General features: G+C 42.2%; 1 protein-coding gene across 30 annotated transcripts in view; it reads right to left on the bottom strand.

The window, feature by feature from the left end:
* Positions 1-20466, bottom strand: part of ADAM23 (ADAM metallopeptidase domain 23) — a 200127-nt gene that overhangs the window by 57463 nt on the left and 122198 nt on the right. For 28 of the 30 annotated variants that reach the window (XR_012154367.1, XR_012154365.1, XR_012154363.1 and 25 more), the window contains 5 exons: positions 11842-11913; positions 10286-10372; positions 8444-8524; positions 2933-2983; positions 1935-1998 (listed from right to left, as the gene is read on the bottom strand). Coding sequence is in view for 24 of the 30 variants with exons in the window: in XM_073306563.1 (XP_073162664.1) it covers positions 1935-1998; positions 2933-2983; positions 8444-8524; positions 10286-10372; positions 11842-11913 (355 nt within the window). In the remaining 6 variants the exon portion in view is untranslated. The remainder of the gene's footprint in view (positions 1-1934; positions 1999-2932; positions 2984-8443; positions 8525-10285; positions 10373-11841; positions 11914-20466) is intronic. The other 2 variants (XM_073306557.1, XM_073306565.1) reach the window with 2 other exon arrangements.

Here is a 20466-nt window from a genome sequence, read left to right as displayed (position 1 = left end):
TTGAGCATAAGCTTTCATGAGCTTGTAGCTCACGAAAGCTTATGCTCAAATAAATTGGTTAGTCTCTAAGGTGCCACTAGTAATCCTTTTCTTTTTGTTCCTCAGATGTTCTTGTCAGCTGTTGGAAATGGCCCACCTTGATTATCACTACAAAAGGTGTCCCCACCCCCCGCTGGTAATAGCTCACCTCAAGTGATCACTCTCGTTACAGTGTGTATGGTAACACCCATTGTCTCATGTTCTCTATGTATATAAATCTCCCTGCTGTATTTTCCACTGAATGCATCCAATGAAGTGAGCTCTAGCTCACAAAAGCTTATGCTCAAAGAAATTTCTTAGTCTCTAAGGTGCCACTAGTACTCCTTTTCTTTTTGTGAATACAGACTAACACAGCTGCTACTCTGAAACCTGTCACCATTTTTCAGGGTAAGCAGAGAAGTCCTAACTTTCCTAATAAAGTAGGATTAGATAGAAGAGCCACATTCAATCTAGAACATTTTCCACCTTTCTTCTCTTTAGTCTTTTTGGGTTTCCACACATTAGTATGCTTGCGCTAAGAATAAACCTTTTCAGAGTCTCACCTACCGAAAAAGGCAGGAGCAGCAAGCTGGCTGTGTGGAGGCAGAGCAAACAATAATGGCAAATGGTTGAAAGAGAGGAAAGTAAAGAGAGAACAAAGGCAGAGCCTGAAAAGATGTTCTCAGAATTTGGTCTGCGATGTGACTTTTCTGTGCTTGGGGGTGGACCAATAAACATCCTTCCAGACTCATGGAGTTTATATAAAATTTCTCATTAACAAGCCCTTTAGGCTTTCTTTCATTAAAAATAAATAGTATCTCCATTATTTAGAATGAAACAAGAGTAACCACTAAATACAAAGTATTAGTTACAGCACAGGCACTTACACAGAAAAGACAATCTCAATAATTTAAATTAAAATATAACCTTAGAGTTAGAGAAAAAAAACGTACTGTACTGCCCCCGAGCTGAGGGAAAGGTATCAGGAGTCCACTAAACCTACTGTCCCCATTGTGCTCTGCATTAAATGCACTATACCTTGTGCTGCTTGTGACAGACAGGAAAAGGTGGAAATCTCCTAACGCCACAATGGGTAGGAACATTCTTTTCTCTCTCACAGACCACACCCCCCCCACAATCACTTAAGCTGGGATGAATTTGGCACACACAAACATCACAATGGCATGAGTGCAACAGACTGGGACACACTGGTAGTTCACAAAAAGAAAAGGAGGACTTGTGGCACCTTAGAGACTTAACAAATTTATTTGAGCATAAGCTTTCCTGAGCTACAGCTCACTTCATGGGATGCATTGCTGTAGCTCACGAAAGCTTATGCTCTAATAAATCTGTTAGTCTCTAAGGTGCCACAAGTCCTCCTTTTCTTTTTGCGAATACAGACTAACACGGCTGCTACTCTGAAAACTGGTAGTTCAGTTCTCCTGTCTTATGCTCAAAATCATTATCCAGTGCATGTCTCACCTGAAGACGATGGAATTGATAGTTATCTGTGTGATTTAGTTTTTAAACACACACATTTATATTAAGGTATATTAACAAATATTCTGAAGACAAAAAATATATTTATTCAAAAATATTAACCTAACGTGCCTGTAGAATTTAGTTTTATATTTTCTGGTGAGTTTCGGCCTGAGTTAGCTGCAGTATATGCTGCTCACCTTACCTATATCTACAAGCACAGCAAATTATCACCACCTGATTCCCAACATATCACAGCACCCAAATACCAAATGACATCACAAGTCACCCATATTATCTCAACAGACATTTTTTCTCTGCTCTACGGTGGAAACTTTTAACTGAAGGAGGAAAGTACAGTAGGTGGAAATACTAATAATACAAACTAAAGAATACATATGAATAAAATATATTTAAGGTAGGCAACGTCAACCTACTAATTCCCCAAATGTATTTGCACTGATTGTCTCTTGTCTTGCATTCTCCATTATAGCAACGTCCCTAAACAAAAATACAACAAATTAGTGAAGGGAAACTGAACATATTACGTTCTTTTTAAAACCAAATGTTGTCCTTCAGCTGTCTTTACAAGTTCTCTTTCATTTTGATTATTATAGTTTATACATGGGGATATACTCTCCTCAATGTTTGTGTTGGGATGTGGGGGAGTGGAAAGTACCTTTATATGCTGAGGGCCTGATTCTCTACTGCACTTCATGTTGTCATTTAAACTAGCCACCGAGCACTGAAAATGCTGCCAAATCACCCACACTAGCGACAGCATTATACATCCACTTTGCAAGGTGTAAAGGCCTGCATAAGATGCAAACTAATGAAAGAATTGGCCCTTCATTTCTATTAACTTCGATGGAACTAACACCAGTAAATCACTGCAGAGTTATATTAAAATATAAACCTGTACATTTGGGTGCCCACTGATCCTCATCAATCTTGTATTTCTATTTTCTGCAAACTGCCTGCTGGCCAGAAATAAAAATCAGTGGAGAAAGCTGAATTTTTTTAAAGTGATCTGAAAAGGACCAAACTGACTGCATGTAAAACTGAAATTCTCAATGTTAAAAACAGAGCATGGACAGCACAGGCAACATCAGTGCAAGTTTTTTTACACTGCTACAAGTAATATGCCTCAACTTTAGCCAAGAAAGTGAGAGACTAGATCAGTCCCTAGGTCTACACAATGGCCCCCAGAAGGCTGAACAAAACATTGAAGAACTGCAGGGAGAGAGGGATGGATGATAGACTCAAATTTAATAGGTGCTCTGTTTGTCTGCACGAAGTTTGACAAACCCTTAGGATGAATAAACTGAGACGACTGAATGTATGAAAAAATAAGGAAGAAAAGTGAGTTAAGAAATGAAAATTTACACTGGATTCATTATTTATTGATTTGCAAAGGTTTAAAAATGTTACATACCTGATTAGAATCACAAGCATATCCATCTTGTTTATGAAGATTTGATGGGCACTGAACACCAAAAGATAAAAATTCTTGATCAAATTATAACATTTGGAGTTGTAGGACAATAAACAATAAATTATTTAAAAACAAATAGTTGGCATAAAATACATGCAGAGGAACTGTGCAACAGAAGATAGCACTAAAGATGACAAAGGGCCCCAAGGGTTATAATTACTGTGTAAGAAGCCAGAAAAATTAGGTTTATATTTATTAGAAAATAGACTAATAGGATATATGATTGTGGCGTATAAAATTCAAAGAAAAAAAAGAATGGAGAAGGCTTATTATGTTTATATAGTATCCAAAATGTGGTAGGTGCTTTACAAACAAATTAAAATGATACAGTAAATGCACCAAAGAGTTCACACTCTACCTACAGAAATGAGAGAACAATACATGGAAACAGGGAGGAAGGAAGACAAAGGTTACACAAGTCACATCACACAGCCATTTAAGAAATATCACAATGCTATTTGACAGTGAAACTCAAACCAAGAGGGAACAGAATGAAACAAAGAAAGAACCAGACAGACACTTAACCCTTACTGGGACCAGCTCCTGGGATCTGCCAATTGGCAGTGATTGTGTATTGGCAGTGATTGTGCATTGTCACAAGACAACTAGCCCAAATCTAACTGCCTATTTTGGTTTTTCTGTTTACTGATTTTATGACATTGTTGGAGACATCAACAGAAATGGCTATGCACTAAATCAGGGGTACCCAACACGGTGCCCACAGGTGCAACGGCGCCTGCCGGGGCAGTTGTGTGCGCCCACAGGACACTGCACTGCCGAAATGCCACTGCTGAGCACAGCCACCCGAGAACCACCCGCCGAAATGCCGCCAAGAAGCGTTGCTGCTTCTCGGCGGCATTTCAGCAGCAGGGTGTCTGGCTGCCGCCCCAGTCTTCTGGAAATAGGAAGATGCTATTCCCACAGAAAGGTTGGGGACCACTGCACTAAATTGTCATGAAGTTCATTTTTTTGTTTGCAAGTATTTGTTAGATATAGTTGCTACAGAGCAACAAGTGTCCACAAAAAGTACGTTACAGTAATTTTGTATAATCAATTAAAAACTAGGGGCAAATAGCTTTTCCTCTTTAATGTTTTTGATAACAGAATGGTGGATTTGTTAAAAATAGCACAAAAGATTTTTCTGGTGTAGAGAACATTTGTACAGTAACTGGACTTCTTCAAAATGTGTTGTCCATATGCACATTTCGCTGAGGCTATGCATGCACCTCAAGAAGTGGAGATCCAAGTCTTTAGGGCCAGCAGTACCCATAGGGCGTGCGTGCACTCTGCAGTCCTCATGCTTTTCTGCAAAAGCATATAAGGGCAAGGCATGCCCACTGCCATTTGGTTCCTTCTGACTGCAGAATCCCATATAAGAGGACTCTGATGTAGAGAAGCTGGAAGTGCAGATTGTGGAACATGCATATGGATAAACATCTCAAAGAACTCCAGTTACTGTATACAGTAATTAACTTTCCTTTCTCTGTTGAACGACTGTCTATATACACATTCCACTGACATGCGTTCTGCTCTTCCTCACATGAGGTGTATACATACCATCACTGGGACGGCCGTAAGGACAATCACTTGAAGGAGAACAATTTTAAAATAGGTGACATTTGGGGCATAAAGAGGATGACATTACCCATTTATATATTTGCAGGCGCACTCAGCAATGTCTTCCAAACATCAAAAACTGAATGGCTCATAACTTTCTTAAGAAACAAAGCTTCAGTTTTGTCCATATTTAACTTTTCTCAGATGCTACATTTTGACTAACCTCTTTTAACGATGTATCTATTTATTCAGTGTCTGTGGTGAAAATTTTGGGAGTCCATTTTTTAAAATGTCATTTTCCTTCTATTTCTCATACTGGTTTAATCGTTCATATTTGCCTTTTTTACTTAACTTTTCTAAAAGGTGCAGGATTTTTAACCATTTCTGCTACTAAATGCACATAGTTTCTTAGTTGGACTATGACAGCATTCTTCTTGCTTGAGCTTTATTTTTGGCCATCAATCTATTTATGCTGTTAGATTAATTTTTCAGGGCTCTCTTTTTTCTCATGTTATTTGATTATTTTTTTCATTTACACCAGCTGCCATAAACTTAGATCACAATTCTGCCACACTGACTCATATTAAATAGTATCTTACTTTATTAGTATTATTGTTTAACATATATATCGTGGCAGTGCCTACATGCCTCAACTGTGCCAGGACCCCATTGAATAAATCATTATACAAAAATATACAAATTAACAGTCTCTATCCTGCAGAGCTTAGTCTGAGAGACAGGCATAATAGGTGGATGAGACAAACAGGCAGACTAGGAGGAGAATGGGGTAACAAAAAATAACTGGATGTTTTAATACAGATTTAGGGCTTATCTACATGGGAAATTATTCTGAGGTAACTATTCCTGACTAACTCGATGTGTGGACACTCTTATTCTGAAATAAGAATGCCTTATTCCAAATTAGCTTAATCCACTTCTAAAGCTTTGGAAGTGTCAATCCACTTTAAATTCACTTCCTATCTTATTCTGGATTAATTTTCATGTGCAGACCAGCAATGTGTGCACAAATCTTCGCCATATATTAGCAATAATCACAATTGCCAAATGGCAGTTTGCTTTATACATTGTGGCAGGGTGAGCTTTGAGAAGGGGCTTGAAGAAGGATAATGTGGTGATTAAGGATTTTGACTGGGAGCTTTTCCCAGGCAAGGTGGTGGCAGGGAAGAAAGTGCAAAGGTGCTTGTGGGAAAAGCAGACAAGAGGGCAATCAAGGCTGGAATCACTGGGAAAGAGAAGGCAGGAGATAGTAGGATGGATAGACAGGGCATGACTAAACAGTGGAAAGTTAGGATAAGAAATTTATATTAGATGTGATGGAAGAGGGGGAGCCAATAAAAGGACTTAAAAAGGGTGGTAAAGGAGTCCAAGTGACAAGCCAGGAAGATGATCTTAGGAATAGCATGTTGAATTAACTTGAGGCCAGAGGCAACAGGGCCAAATGAGAAAGAGGCCCAAATGAAAAATGAAACCAAGAGACAAGGTGAAAGTCCACAATGATAGAGAAAGGAAAGGGCTTCAGAGAAAAGTTAAAAGCTTTGTTTCAGCCAGTAGTTTCAGCTGATGACTGGATACCCACAAAGAGAAAGCCAGGCCAAGATTTTAATCTAATTGTAGGGCAAGAGGTCCAAAGTAGAGAGGCAGACTCTGAGTCGTCATTATCATAAAGATGGTAGTCAAAGTCATGTTTACAGATAAGTTTGCCCAGAGATAGGGTGGATAGGGAGAAGAGGAGGGGGCCAAGGATGCAAACCAGAGGATCCCCCCACAGAAAGAGGGAGAGAGAGGGAGGCAGACCCACTGAACTAGACACTAAAGGAGTGATCTAACAGTCAGTGGGAGAACCATGTGAGGACAGTCATGAAAGCCAACAGATGACCAGATTTCAAGAAGAGCGTGGCGGATGGCATTAATGGCAGCTGATAGGTCAAGGAGGATAATGACGAGTTACTGTGCAAGTACATCCACTGGAAACAATGGACCTACTTGCAGAGTAAGATACTATTCAAAGTGTGTGTGTGTGGTAGAACTGGATCTAAAATTATTTTAAATTGGATTTGGATCCTTCTTTGTTTGGTGCACACATTTGGAGTGCCAAAGAACATCATGATATTCCTGCTATGTCCTCTTAAGTGAGGATAGGAAGGTGGTTTTAAGGTTTTTCTGTAACACCCATTACCTTAGTATGCAAACACCAACCACCTACTCTCAAGCTGGTTTTCTGTTGCTGCTTACTCTAATACGACTGGTAGAAGAAGCAGAGTATAAGTGCAACTAAAAAGACTAGTTGTCAGAGAGGATATTAGTTACTTTCATACTGCTATTTTTGTTAAACAAAGGAAGCACGAGCAAGGAACCAATGAAGGATGGGATGGGAGAAAGACACAACATGGCGGAAATGGGGAGGACACAGAGTCTATATAGAGGGGGAGAGAAACAAACATGGGGGAGGGAGTTTTCTCATGAACCACAGTCTCTGATCAAAACTCTTTCCCCTACCCTTTCTTTGAAACTAACTTCTTCCACCTGATAAGAGGCGGCTGGTATTTCAGCTCTACTCTGCACTCATTAGCTCTGAGGGATAGATGGGGATGTGGGCATTGCCCAACTCCCTTCCCACAAACTCTGGAGATACCACTGTTGACAGCACTAATCTTGTGCAGTCTTTGTATTCAGGGAACTGCAAGGATCTGATTAGCCTACAATACCTTTCCACTTGTGCATTCTGCAGGACCAGATATAATCTTACTTGTTTTGGGAGCCAGTGTAAATGCCAGATGGCTAGGGCATTATTCTGTTATTTTCTTGTTGCTCACTGCAAGTGTGTGGGGGGGAGAGAGGGAGAAGAAATTGAGCACACTGTTCTATCTACATATCTAGAAGTGCTCTAGGATAGGACAGCTTTCATTCTCCACTACAGAGAAATTCTGGCTCTTTGTTAAACAGAAATTGTAATGCTTGCTCTTAAGATAAATACATTAATCAGTAAAGAATAAAAGTTTCATCTTTTCTTTAGTTTTCAGCCAAGACTCCTATAGCCAAAGCCTCTAGGGTTCCCTTTGAATCATGTACAGTTTAAGTAGCCCACACCAAAATCACAAACAGCATACTGACTATACTGGTATGAACAGCTAATGGCTTTAATTGCCTGATAAACCTTGAAGTACCATGTTAAATTCTACTCTTATTGCGTGTACTTAATGGAAATTAAGGAGATGAGTCAATACATGAAATGTCAAGGCTCCATTGTGGGTAGAATGAAATATAGCTTTACATGCATATCTTTTCTTTGATACTTTTGCTAAGTTGTGCCCTCACTAAACTCCAGGGAATCCCAATGGGGTTTGAGTAAAGGCAGACAGTCTCTCTGCCGTTATTTCTTTTGATAAGTAATGTTCTGAAACAAATCATTCAGCACAGCACATAAACAGGTTTTATTTTCCTTTCCTTATTTTATACTATATTTGTTTTCTTTCCTTTTTCTTTTCTTAAAGGATTGCTTTGCTTTCTGCTAACATGTGTATACCTACACTGCATCTATAATAAGTGCTTATTGCCAATAACCTGTTTATCAGTTTTAGATATTTTGCTGGGGTTTGTGTCATTCACTCTTCACATTGTTTTATGAGTTTTCTTTTCTCTTTTTGTAACAGAGTTTATGTTTATTAAATAATTGAGAGCAGCCATTTGCTAATCACTAGAACAAAAACCTTCTTCAAAGACACTTCAATCAAAATACATTTTTAATATTTACAGCTAATGAGGGAACTGGTCATTTTGAGCCAATGTAGTATCAGCTTGTTACTCAATATATTTAACTGGGATAAAAAGATTATGAAATTGAATAGAGTATGCAGAGCGCTTAGGTATACATACCTGACCAGAGTCGCCAGTACAGTACTCTGTAATATCACACTCATTCACTGCATATCGACAGTCATAGCCTCGTGGGAAAAACTAGAAAACAGAGACCATTCATTAGAACTGAGATTATATAATGGCATATTCTGGATTCTTGTTTAGAAATATTGCTCATGTTTCAAAGCCATACTTCTCAATTTTCAAATGAGTCTCAGTATCAACATCCTTTGAGTCTTGCCCACAGAATAACAGAGAGAACAAAACATATCCAGAGGAAGCTTTTGGTACAGAAATAGTGTATGACTAACTCAGGAACCTACATTTTGTAATACTTGTGTACACACACACACACACACACACACACACACATTCAAGAAATGCTGAATTATCTAGGAACAGCAAAAAACCCACTGCTAGCTTCTGGTTCAACTGAAAGTGGTGCACATCAGTAATCTGAAAAGTATTCTTTTGTGATACATCTCTGCTAGAAATATTTTTCATACCATTAAGACACTATGTGTACAGGAAAAACCATACAGATTTATTTCTGCCGAGAAAATATTGAGACTTTAAACAAAACAACCAACCCACCCATCCATTGGTTTATCAACAGCACATCTGCTTCTCCATTATACAGATTAGGTGTATGTTTAATTTAATGGGGCTAAAATAAAGCCCAGAAGCATGAGACAGTAAAAAAAATATTGTTAATGTTTACCAACAAAGATACTATATCTCAACCCAGTCTCATCCTGTTTCTTTTAATTACATTTAGATAGTTATCTGAGAAATTACTGCCCCAAGTCAAAAGGCAGGTTATAATCCTGTGATGTTCAGAGACCTAGTTCTCATAGAACAGTTTAAGCCACATCCTTTAGGAATTCTCATCTTTGCTCTGTCTCTAATAACATTTCCCAGATATACTAATAATTCACCATATCCTGTCATAAGCTATGCACAAGACTCCCACTGACTTCATTTGAAATCCTGTGTATGAAATAACAGGATACCAGAGTGTGGCCCAATATTATCACAATGAGACCAGCATCTAAATTATTTTTTTCTAAAGTACTTGCAATCCAGAATTTTGGACCACAAATCACAATATTTAAAAATGAAAAATCAAGTGAGAGGCTGCTTAGTATGCCCTTCAATATCTGCTATTGGCAAACTATATCAGAGAAGAAAGCCTTCACTACCTTTTGTAGCAACTATTAATATTTATCATACTGTGTGGCTTCCAGAGATTTCAGCTGGATGACAAGTAATGCTACCAAAAGGATAAATTCAATTACTTGCCACTGAAGAAGAGAAATGCACATTACAACTTTACATACTATTAGATCATTGCACCCAAAACACCAAGCAGCTTAAAAATCACTCTACCCATAACTCATTTACTTTCAACCATATAAGTAAATAGATAAATAAATGTAATCTGGTTTTAACATTAATCTCAATAACATTTTCAAAGTATTGATCGAGGTTTCAGATATATGAACCATATCAAAGTCAATGAAAGTTTTGTGACCCAAACCAGCACAATATTTTGAAAATTTGGATTAAAATCTTTAACTCCCAAGATTGGTCATAGATGTCGTGGAGGTGGAATTAATCAAATCCAGATGTATGGTATAACACTGTGTGCATTAACAATAGCAACATACACATAATCCCCATCTACTGCCACATTGTCTGCAGGTGAGTAATCATGTTATGTTCCTTAAAAACATTTTGATTCAGTATATGTGGCCTATTTTCCCCCACTGTCACCCAGTGTTTGACCTGTATCAGGTTAGACATTAGTTCTAGGGAAGACAGAGAGAAAATAGAAAGAAATGCTATAAGAAGACTCACAAGACAGGATGTGTTACAGCAGGGTCCATCACTACAGTGAGCTCCATTAGAGAGAGAGCACTTTTTACAGCAGTTTTCATAGCATTCCTAAAGAAAATACATTAAGTGATCTATGAATCTTCCACTCTGGGCATTTTGTCCTTCTCAACCATCCAAACACACCATCCTGTATATCATGATCAGGGAAAGGATTCACTCCTGTATTGATTAGAAAATAAACTAGATGAAAGAATCCTTTACACTATTTAAACATCAAACTAGCAGGGAGACCAGTGTAAAGAATTCTATAGCAGCAACCAAATCCTGGATTTGGGACTATTAAGAGAGACAGTGCATATCTTCTCAAACCTGTCTGAGGATGAGGTTCCATCATGGACTCCATGCCAATGTAAGCTATTGAGGCAGTTTGCACGCACTAAGGAAAACCCCTAAGAGAACTAACTATATATACAATTATTTACAAAAGAACTAAAGGAGCCTAAATAAAGATCTGCAGGTGCAGACTTGGACAAAGCTAAAGGCTCCCTGAATGCACTTTGGAGTGGAAGAGAAGGAACTGAGGCTGCACTACCTAATATAGTCTTAGGCACTGAACATTCAATACAGATAGAGGGTGCATGTGTGCAGCCCCAGATTACAAAGCTTTGGGAACATGTTCTGTTCCTGAAGCACTAAGAGAGAGAGTTCACTACAAGTGAGAATGAACAGAGACCTTGAAGTATAATTACCAAGCTCAAGTGGGAACCCTACCAACCCCTTTATTCTATGTCAGCTTGATCTTTATATAACTCCCATCTTTCCCTCTCTTTCATAATTTCTCTGTCTCAGGGCCAGAGCCAAAATTCCTCCATATCTACGTCCATACCCAGAACAAGGTGAGATAAGAGGCAAGGAGGAGGAGTTCTCTCTTCTGTCTGGAGCTGCATGCCACTCTGCCCTGCTCTAGCTTATTGTTCCTCTTTCCTTGCACACTTATACATGGTGTAATGTTGTTTTACCCAGGCCCCATCATCATGGTCCCCGCTGCTCACAGGGTTCAGCCAGTTCCACACTACCTTTAAGAGGCACTTTCCTGAGGCAAGTGTGGGGTGGAGTGGGGTGGGAAAATAGGAAAGGCAACAGGTTTTTTCTGTATTTGTAAGATTGAGCATAACACAGTGTAGCAGAAACAAATATTTTCTCGTTAGGGAACATATTCTTCCCTTTTACAGAAAGTTGACTAATACAATTCTCTGATCAAAGTTGTCCCATAAGACAGGCAGCATAAATTCAATACAAAATTCTTTCTTTTTCCATTTTTAACATCCATATAAAACTTTTGCTCAATACATTAATGTGAGCAGGGGCTGCAAGAACAGTGCATAAGAACATTTTAAAAGAAAAGGAGTACTTATGGCACCTTAGAGACTAACCAATTTATTTGAGCATAAGCTTTCGTGAGGTGAGCTGTAGCTCACGAAAGCTTATGCTCAAATAAATTGGTTAGTCTCTAAGGTGCCACAAGTACTCCTTTTCTTTTTGCAAATACAGACTAACACGGAACATTTTAAACTTACCATTCGGAAACCACAATCACATTCTTCTCCTGCTTCTACATATCCATTTCCACATTCGGGAGTTTCAAACAACTGAGAGACACACAAAGAATAAAACCATTGTGAAAAATGATGGAAGCTAGCAACTGACTCAACTATGCCTTTAAGGAACAAACCCTCATCACAGTGCTTCTAAGACACCACTTCAGAGAGAGGACACCCAGAGCTACTCCTCAGGGAGTGCAAGTAGCAATGCAGCCCCTTGTGCAGCTAGCTGGCCAATTGTTCAGGAGCACAAGGTGTGTGGGCTACTTGTATCCTTTCCTGTGCTAATTGGGGAGCAGCTGTGAACAATCTGGCCTTGACCTGGCACTGACTTTTACTAAAAATAACCATGACAAAATGGGGAGAGAAAGAGTCCAGGGAAAGAGTCCTGCCCTGCTGTGGCTGGGAGCTAGAAGGGACCCCAGCCTGCGGTGGCTGTGGAGCTGCAGGAGATTCCCCACTGCACAGGCACTGGGGAGCTCTGGGGGATTCCCCTTCCCCAGGCTGGGGAGCTTCCAGGGATCTCCCGCCGCCCGTGAGGACTGGGGAGCTCCGGAGGGTCCCTCCAACCCTGGAAGCTGGGGAGCTCTGGGGGTTCCCCCACTGCTGGTGGTGGTGGTGGCTGGGGAGCTGACGGGGGTCCCCCACCGGTGGTGGCTGGGAAGCTTCAGGGGTCCCTTGCCAGCAGCAGAGTCTGGGGAGCTCCTGAGTATCCCCCACCACCCGTGGGGACTGGGGAGCAAGGGGGACCCCCATGCCCATGGAGACTAGGGAGTTCCAAGACCCCTGCCACTCTGGAAGGTGTGGGTACCCTGCAGCTCCCAGCCGCTGTGGGCTGAAGTCACGGAGGTCTAGGGTGACCAGATCATAGAATCATAGAATATCAGGGTTGGAAGGGATCTCAGGAGGTCATCTAGTCCAACCCCGTGCTCAAAGCAGGACAAACCCCAACTAAATCATCCCAGCCAGGGCTTTGTCAAACCTGACCTTAAAAACTTCTAAGAAAGGAGATTCCACCACCTCCCTAGGTAACACATTCCAGTGTTTGACCACCCTCCTAGTGAAAAAGTTTTTCCTAATATCCAACCTAAACCTGCCCCACTGCAACTTGAGACCATTACTCCTCGTTCTGTCATCTGTTACCATTGAGAATAGTCTAGATCCATCCTCTTTGGAACCCCCTTTCAGGTAGTTGAAAGCAGCTATCAAATCCCTCCTCATTCTTCTCTTCCACAGACTAAACAATCCCAGTTCCCACAGCCTCCCCTCATAAATCATGTGTTCAAGATGTCCCAATTTAATGGGACAGTCCCGATATTTGGGGCTTTTACTTATACAGGTGCCTATTACCCCCCACACTCAGTCCCTATTTTTCATACTTGCTATCTGGGCACCCTTCGGAGGTCTGCGGAAATCATGGAGTCCGTTACTTCCACAACCTCCATGACCAAATCTTATGATACTTATGATATTATGAAGTCGCTGTGTGTTTAAGCCTTATGAGGATCTGTACTATGTCCTTGCCTCATCCTCCTTGTGTTAAAGAGAAAGGAATGGTACCTGCATGTCTGTCTCTTAACTAGGACAATCGTTATCAGCCCTTCAGTAGAGCTTGCCCAGATATAACTGTATCCTAGATAAGTTGGAGAAAACCGGTTTTCACTACAGAGTGCTATGGTTTGGAGCAGTGGAATTTCTCCAGAATGGTAAACAAAGAAACCAGGTTCTAGTACTAGCATTTAATAACACAGAAACACAAGGCCTCACAGAAACGAAATATGCTTGGGGTAGGAAAGAAGAATAAAAGGTCATGATTTCACAGGAAAGGGGATCTTTTTGACTGTGGGACCAGCCCAGGCTGAAGGAAGCTGGCTACAGAGGCAGATGAGACTTTGTTTCGAAGGAGAACCCATGTTTATATAGGGGATCCTGGATACCTTAGAGTGGCGAGGAAACTGAGGCAAAGTTTCACATGCAGGTGTTTCTTATTTTGCCTAGATTCTGTCTCTCTTGTGCTGTTTAAGTAAAGACAAATTGTTTTTAGAAATCCTCTTTACAAAGTCTGTGTCTGTCTGCTTCAATTATCATATGTTCCTGAAGAGGTAAACTGTAACCAGAGTGCCCACAAGGCTGGCGGTCTTGGAAAGGGTGAGCATCTGCAAATGGGGAGTCTGGGGTAACCAACACTAGTCTCAGGGTGTAGGCAGTTGGACTGCAGGGTCTCAGCTTAGCCAGAAGGTGGTACTAGATGGAAGATCTGCATCCTAAGAGTGCTCCTACAAATTCAGAACCATAGGCAGTGTCTGGACTCTTCTCAGCCTCAGGAAATCTTAAAAGCACAGATGTCCAGTGATGTGACCCAACACAGCAGCCTGGTGAGTGTCCAGAAGGGGAAGTTTGATCAGGGTTGTGACACACCTAGACAGTATATTTGCCAATGAAGATAAGCGTGGAAGATAGGGTTGCCAGGTGGTCCAGTTTTCAACCAGAATGCCTGGTCGAAAAGGGACCCTGGCAGCTCCAGTCAGGCAGTTAAAAGTCCAGTTGGCGCGGGGCTGGCAGGCTCCCTACCTGGCTCCACATGGCTCCCTGGAAGCGACGACATGTCCCTCTGGATCCTAGGTGTAGGGGCGGACATGGGGGCTCTGCACGCTGCCCCGAGCGCTGGCTCCACAGCTCCCATTGGCCATGGTTCTTGGCCAATGGGAGCTGCGGGGGTGGTGCCTGCAGACTGAGGCAGCATGCAGAGCAGCCTGGCTGCACCTCTGCCTAAGAGTTGAGAACCATGTTGCTGCTTGTGGGGAGCCACCTGTGGGGAGCATTGCCTGGAGCCTGCACCCCAAAAACCCTCCCACACCCCAATCCCCTGCCCCAGCCCTTAGCCCTCTTCTGCACCCAAACTCCCTCCCACAGCCTGCACCCCAAACCCCCTCTTGCACCTCAACCTCTTGCCCCAGCTCTGAACCCCCTTCCACAATTTGAACCCCTCAGCCCCGGCCTGGAGCTCGATCCTGCATCCCAAACCCCTCATTAATAGCCCCACCCAGAGCCCACACCCTCAGCCGGAGCCCTCACCCCCCGCCCTGCACTCCAACCCCCTGCCCCAGCCTGGATCCCCCTCCCTCACCCTGAACCCCTCATTTCTGGCCCCACACCAGAGCCCACACCCCCAGTCCAGAGCCCATACTCCCTCCCACACCCCAACCACCTGCCTCACCCAGGAGCCCCCTCACCCACCTCCAGCTGACACCCTCACCCCCTCCCGCACCCCAACCCCCTGCCCCAGCCCAGTGAAAATGAGTGTGCACCAGAGGATGGGGGGGATAAAGTGAGCAGGGGCAGAGCCTCAGAGACAGGGCATGGCAGGACCTTGCAGGAGGGGCAGGCAAGGGTGGCAGGGCAAGGGTGTTTGGTTTTGTGCAATTAGAAAGTTGGCAACCCTAGTGGAAGATGGGGTCTATTACAGTTTATTGATTTTACTCATGAATAGGAAAATAGCAATCAAGGAACATCCCACAAGCAAAGGATGTTCTGTGTGTGTTATTCAGCAGTTAACATATGATGAGACAAATCAATATGAATAAATATTGCTAAATAGCTATTCCCAGGATCCAAAGAAATAGTAATCTACACTGGCTATTTACTCTTCATTCTGCAAACAGAATAAGTCCCATGATTAAAAAACAATAGATAAATCAGCTCTTCGATAATTATGGAAGTTATATTTTGTTTTCTGTTTCAATGGTAAGCAACAGCAGATATCTGAGCCTGGGTTTTAATAATGTGCCCATCATACCAAATTAAAACACCACTCAGCCTCCCCTAATTGAGGATACTAGTATCCTGAGGATGGTCTTAGATTCAAATCTCCTGAGGGGCAGTATATCCCACGACCCACTGAGCCACCACAGTGGTCATTAACAGTTTTGATTTTCATTTTGTGTAACTTATTTGTAAACTATTATATTTAATTGCTGCATTTGTCAGTTCCTAATTTTTCCCCATTTCCATCTCTTAACCCCCCCTTGCTGTTACATCTATTGCAACACCCACTGGTAGATGCAAGACAACAACACATCTGCAGGTTTCCTTACTGCTGAGTTTTACAAATGTCAGTGATTCAGGAGTCATATAAATCAACTTAATCATTCAGGGTCACTTTAAAATTCCTCTTGTCCAATTTTTCATTTCTCAATGATTTTTTGTTGACCTCTAGAATATATCTCCATCCTTTGAGTGCAGTAAAGTCACTTCATTAAACCTGTACAAGACACAAATTGCTACGCTAGCTCTCAAAACATAGTAATTTTTTTTAGCAGAAGCTATGATGATTTTTACAGCTCTGCCATTTTACAAAGTAATTATTTTTCAAAAGCATTTCCTACTTTTGACATTTTGTAATAGTTATATTACAAAAACCATAACAATAACAAGAGATATGACGTTAACAGGGATATATCAATCACTAGAATGCTACTGAATGTCCGAGGTACATCCAGGTACCTGTTTGCCTGTTGTTTTGCTAAATGTAACAAACATAATATGACATTTCACTGAACTCTTCTTCGGATACTTTTTTGGGGAAAAAGAGATGGACAATTTTAAAATATTGCTCTGATGAAAGATTCAAACACATTTTTCTCTTTTACAGAAACTATTTAGCTAATTGAAAGGGGCTATAGTTTCCAGCATTAGAGGCTGAATGAACACTGAACTGCCTTACACACAGTCCTTCACTAATAAAATGTAAGCATGATTTAGAATAACTATTCTTCTCTGTAAAAATATGAAAATTAAAAGATCACTTTTCCCCCTACAAGTCATCAGTATTGCTGTACTGACTGCAAGATCTTCTGCTCTTGCTCTGAACCTGAGAATCAGTTTTCCATTATACAATCATCTCCACAAATGTGCTTCAGCCATTCTCCAGGGAACATTTTCACTGGAGTAAGAGGGATTTTGGTCTCCATCTTCAATCAACTGAAGATTTACTCATGTTCATCCATTAGTCAACCATAATCTTACTATGATCACAATCACCATGACGTGCTTTTTTTTTTTTTGTCTCCATATTCATTCAATTTTACAGTCATCTATATGCGAAGGCTGCTAAAGATGTAAAATATAAAGGTTTTGGGTTTTGTTTTGTTTTCTGTAACTTGGGAAAAGCAAATGTCTATGCAACAATAAAATCAAATCTTTTCAATTAATGGAGATCAGGGAGAAGTATACACAATGAGATAGATAGCATTTAGTCTCATTTGGGATTAAAATCGCCAAGGCTGACAACTTGGTAAAATGCCAGACTACAGTCTCAATTAGTTTTACAAAGGAAATATGGATTGTTTTTACCCTACTTTGGGTTTAACAGGGTGGGAAACTACTGTTGTCTGTCAGAAAATAATTGTTGCTTTGTTGAGTTGTAAAAGGGCAAAAGGAGACTGGATGGATAAGAAGATTGATAAAAGAAATGTAGGTTACTTACCTGTAACTGGAACTTTGAAATGTGTGGTCCCTATCTGTATTCCACACATTGGTACACGTGTGCTCCATGCACCCGAGACTGGAGATTTGTAGTAAGTAGTGTCTGTTGGTCTACGTAGGTGAAGTTGTTCTCCTCATGCTCCAAACCGAGGGCATAAAGGGCAGCGTGGAGCGATGCCTTCTCTTACCTGGAATCAGATGGGCTCCAACACAGAAGGAAGGAGGGGCGGGTAGTGGAATATAGAGAGGAACCACACATCTCCAAGAACCTCCAGTTTCAAGTAAGTAACCTCCATTTCTTCGAGTGCTGATCCCTACGCATATTCCACATGTGGGAGATTGGTAAGCAGTATTCAGACAGGCAGAAGGTGCGAGAATGCAGTTGGTATAGATGTCTGTAATGCTGCTGTCTCCAAAGCTGCACCTGCTGAAGTGATCTAGACTAGGGCACATGTTTCATTAAAGGTGTGGATAGGGCTCCAAGCAGACGCCTTACGAACATTCAGTATTAGTACTTCTCAAAGAGATATCATTGTGGTTGTTCATGCTCTCTTGTAGAATGGGCCCTCAACCTGTCCAGGAGAGGAATACGTGCCAACAATAGAATGATGTTTCCAGAGATCCACTTACAGAATCTCTGGACTGATAACGCTTGTCCTCCTGGTCGCTCTGCTATTGCAACAAACAGTTTTGGTGTTTTTCTAATTGGTTTAATTCTTTGCTGATTCTTTATTGTTTATAAAAGACGCCGGTCGTGTCTTTGAACCCTCTACGTGGTGGTTTGTAAGGGCGGTGGTCTCAGCCTTTTTGTGGTGTTTTCTCTTCGGGGTTGGGGTGTAAATACCCAGGGAGCAGAGAATCATCCTAGAGCCCTTAAGCGAGTGTAATGACATGTCAGGCTCCTCACTGAAGAGATTAAACTCAAAGGGCAAGTCCTTGATGGCAGCTGTTTTCAACTGGGATCTGCCAGGCGGTTTAAGGGGGCTGTGAGGCCCTGCGGCTGTGAGGCCCTTGCGGGGCTGAAACTGGGAGCGGAGCCGCAGGGCAGAAGCTTGGTGCCCTGGCACTCCCAGCAGAGCTGAAGTTAGGTGCCCCAAGCCTTGGCACCCTCGCGGGACTGAAGCTCAGCACCCTGAGCACCCACAGGTCTGACACAGGGAGCAGTCCACACTGCCCTTTCTGCCCTCGGTTTGAAGCACGAGGAGAGCAACTGCAAATGGACACTATTTGCTACAAATCTCCAGTCTCAGGCACATGGAGTGCATGCATATACTCACATGTGGAATAAACAGAAGGACCAGCATTCGAAGAAGACTACACAACTTTATAACTCTATGTTGCCAATTCAAACCCAATCTACGTTGGTAGCGACCAAAAGTTGTTAATGGCCTATGTGACGCAAGTTATTGATTTCTGTCCAGTTCATAATGCAATAATGGGCATCCTTCCCAACAGCAAAAGGCACAGAGGATTGACTGGACATGGAGCACTAACTACCCGTGTGTCTACACCTGGGTTTGTTTTACACGATTTTTGGCTTAAAAGGATAGGGCACTACTGTTGAATGAGGCTCCAAATGGACACAACTATCTACTTATGAGGATTACATTAGGGCCTAAATTATTATCTGAGCATGAAGAACTCACTGAAGACAAGTTTTAACCATTTTTTAGGGAAATTTATCTATCTTTTTGTAACTGTTGTTCTTCAAGATGTGTTGCTCACGTCCATTCCATGCTAGGTGTGTGCGTGCCTGTGTGCACAGTCATCAGAGATTTTTGCCTTAGCAGTAACCGTAGGTTCGGCTGTAGTGCCCTCCTGAGAGCCACACTCATGCATGGGTATATTAGGCACTGCCGACCCTACACCCTCTCAGTTCCTTCTTGCCGGCAACTCCGACAGAGGGGTAGGAGAGTGGGTAATGGAATGGACATGAGCAACACATCTCGAAGAACAGTTACGAAAAGGTAGGTAACCGTTTTTTCTTCGAGTGCTTGCTCATGTCGATTCCATTCTAGGTGACTCACAAGCAGTATGCTCGTAGGTGAGCTCAGGGTTCACAGCTTAGCGACTTGCACTACTGCTCTACCGAAGCCAGCATCATTGCAGGTCTGCTGGATAAGTATGTAATGGGACGTGAACATGGGGATAGATGACCAGGTGACCACCCTACAGATGTCCCAGGTAGGCATGTGAGCTAGGAAAGCTGCCAAGGAATCTTGCACCCTGGTTGAATGGGAGGTTACTATCGCTGGAGGTGGCACTTTTGCCTGATCGCAACAAGCAGCATATGCAGGCAGTGATCCAAGAAGAAATTCTTTGAGCAGACACTGGACAACCTTTCATCCTGTCGGCCACCATGACAAACAATTGCATCAACTTGCGGAATGGCTTGGTCCTTTCAATGTAGGAGGCTAGCATCCTCCTGACGTCTGGGAAATGCAATCTATGTTCCTCCACTTACTTATGTGGCTTGGGAAAAAAGGCAGGTAAGTAAATGTCCTGGCCCATATGAAACTGTGAGATCATCTGGGGCAGGAACCTGGGTATGGCTGCAGCTGTTCCTTGTCTTTATAGAAGACCATATAGGGCGGTTCCAAGGTAAGTGCCCTAATCTCGGAGACCCAGCAGGCGGATGTTATCGCAACTAGGAACACGACCTTCCAGAACAGGAGAAGGAAAAAGCAGGAATCCAGAGACTTAAGGGGGGTCCCGTGAGCTGTGACAGCACAAGATTCAGGTCCCATGGCAGAACAGGGACCCTGACATGCAGTTAGAGGCACTTGAGGAACCTGACAGTCATGTCTTGGGTAAAAACCGACCTACCCTCAAGCAGCAGACAGAAGACCGAAATAGTGGCCAAATGGACCTTGATAGATGAAAGGGACAGGCCTTGGCGCTTGAGATGCAGAAGGTAATCCAGGATCAACCACAGTGATCCGCTCGTGCCAAATACTTTATCCTGAAGAGGGATGGGGAAGGGGGGGGACGGCCATGAACTGCAGGGTGTAGCCCGAAGATATTATGTCGAGTACCCAATGGTCTGAGGTCAGCTGCAATCAGGCCAACCAGAAGGGGCACAGGCAGTTGAGGAAAGAGCTGGGTGGTGGATCCTGG

Source organism: Lepidochelys kempii, chromosome 11 (genome assembly GCF_965140265.1).
Source record: "Lepidochelys kempii isolate rLepKem1 chromosome 11, rLepKem1.hap2, whole genome shotgun sequence".
NCBI lineage: Eukaryota > Metazoa > Chordata > Testudines > Cheloniidae > Lepidochelys > Lepidochelys kempii.
Note: the sequence above shows the minus strand (reverse complement) of the source record. Positions and strands in the feature narration are given on the sequence as shown.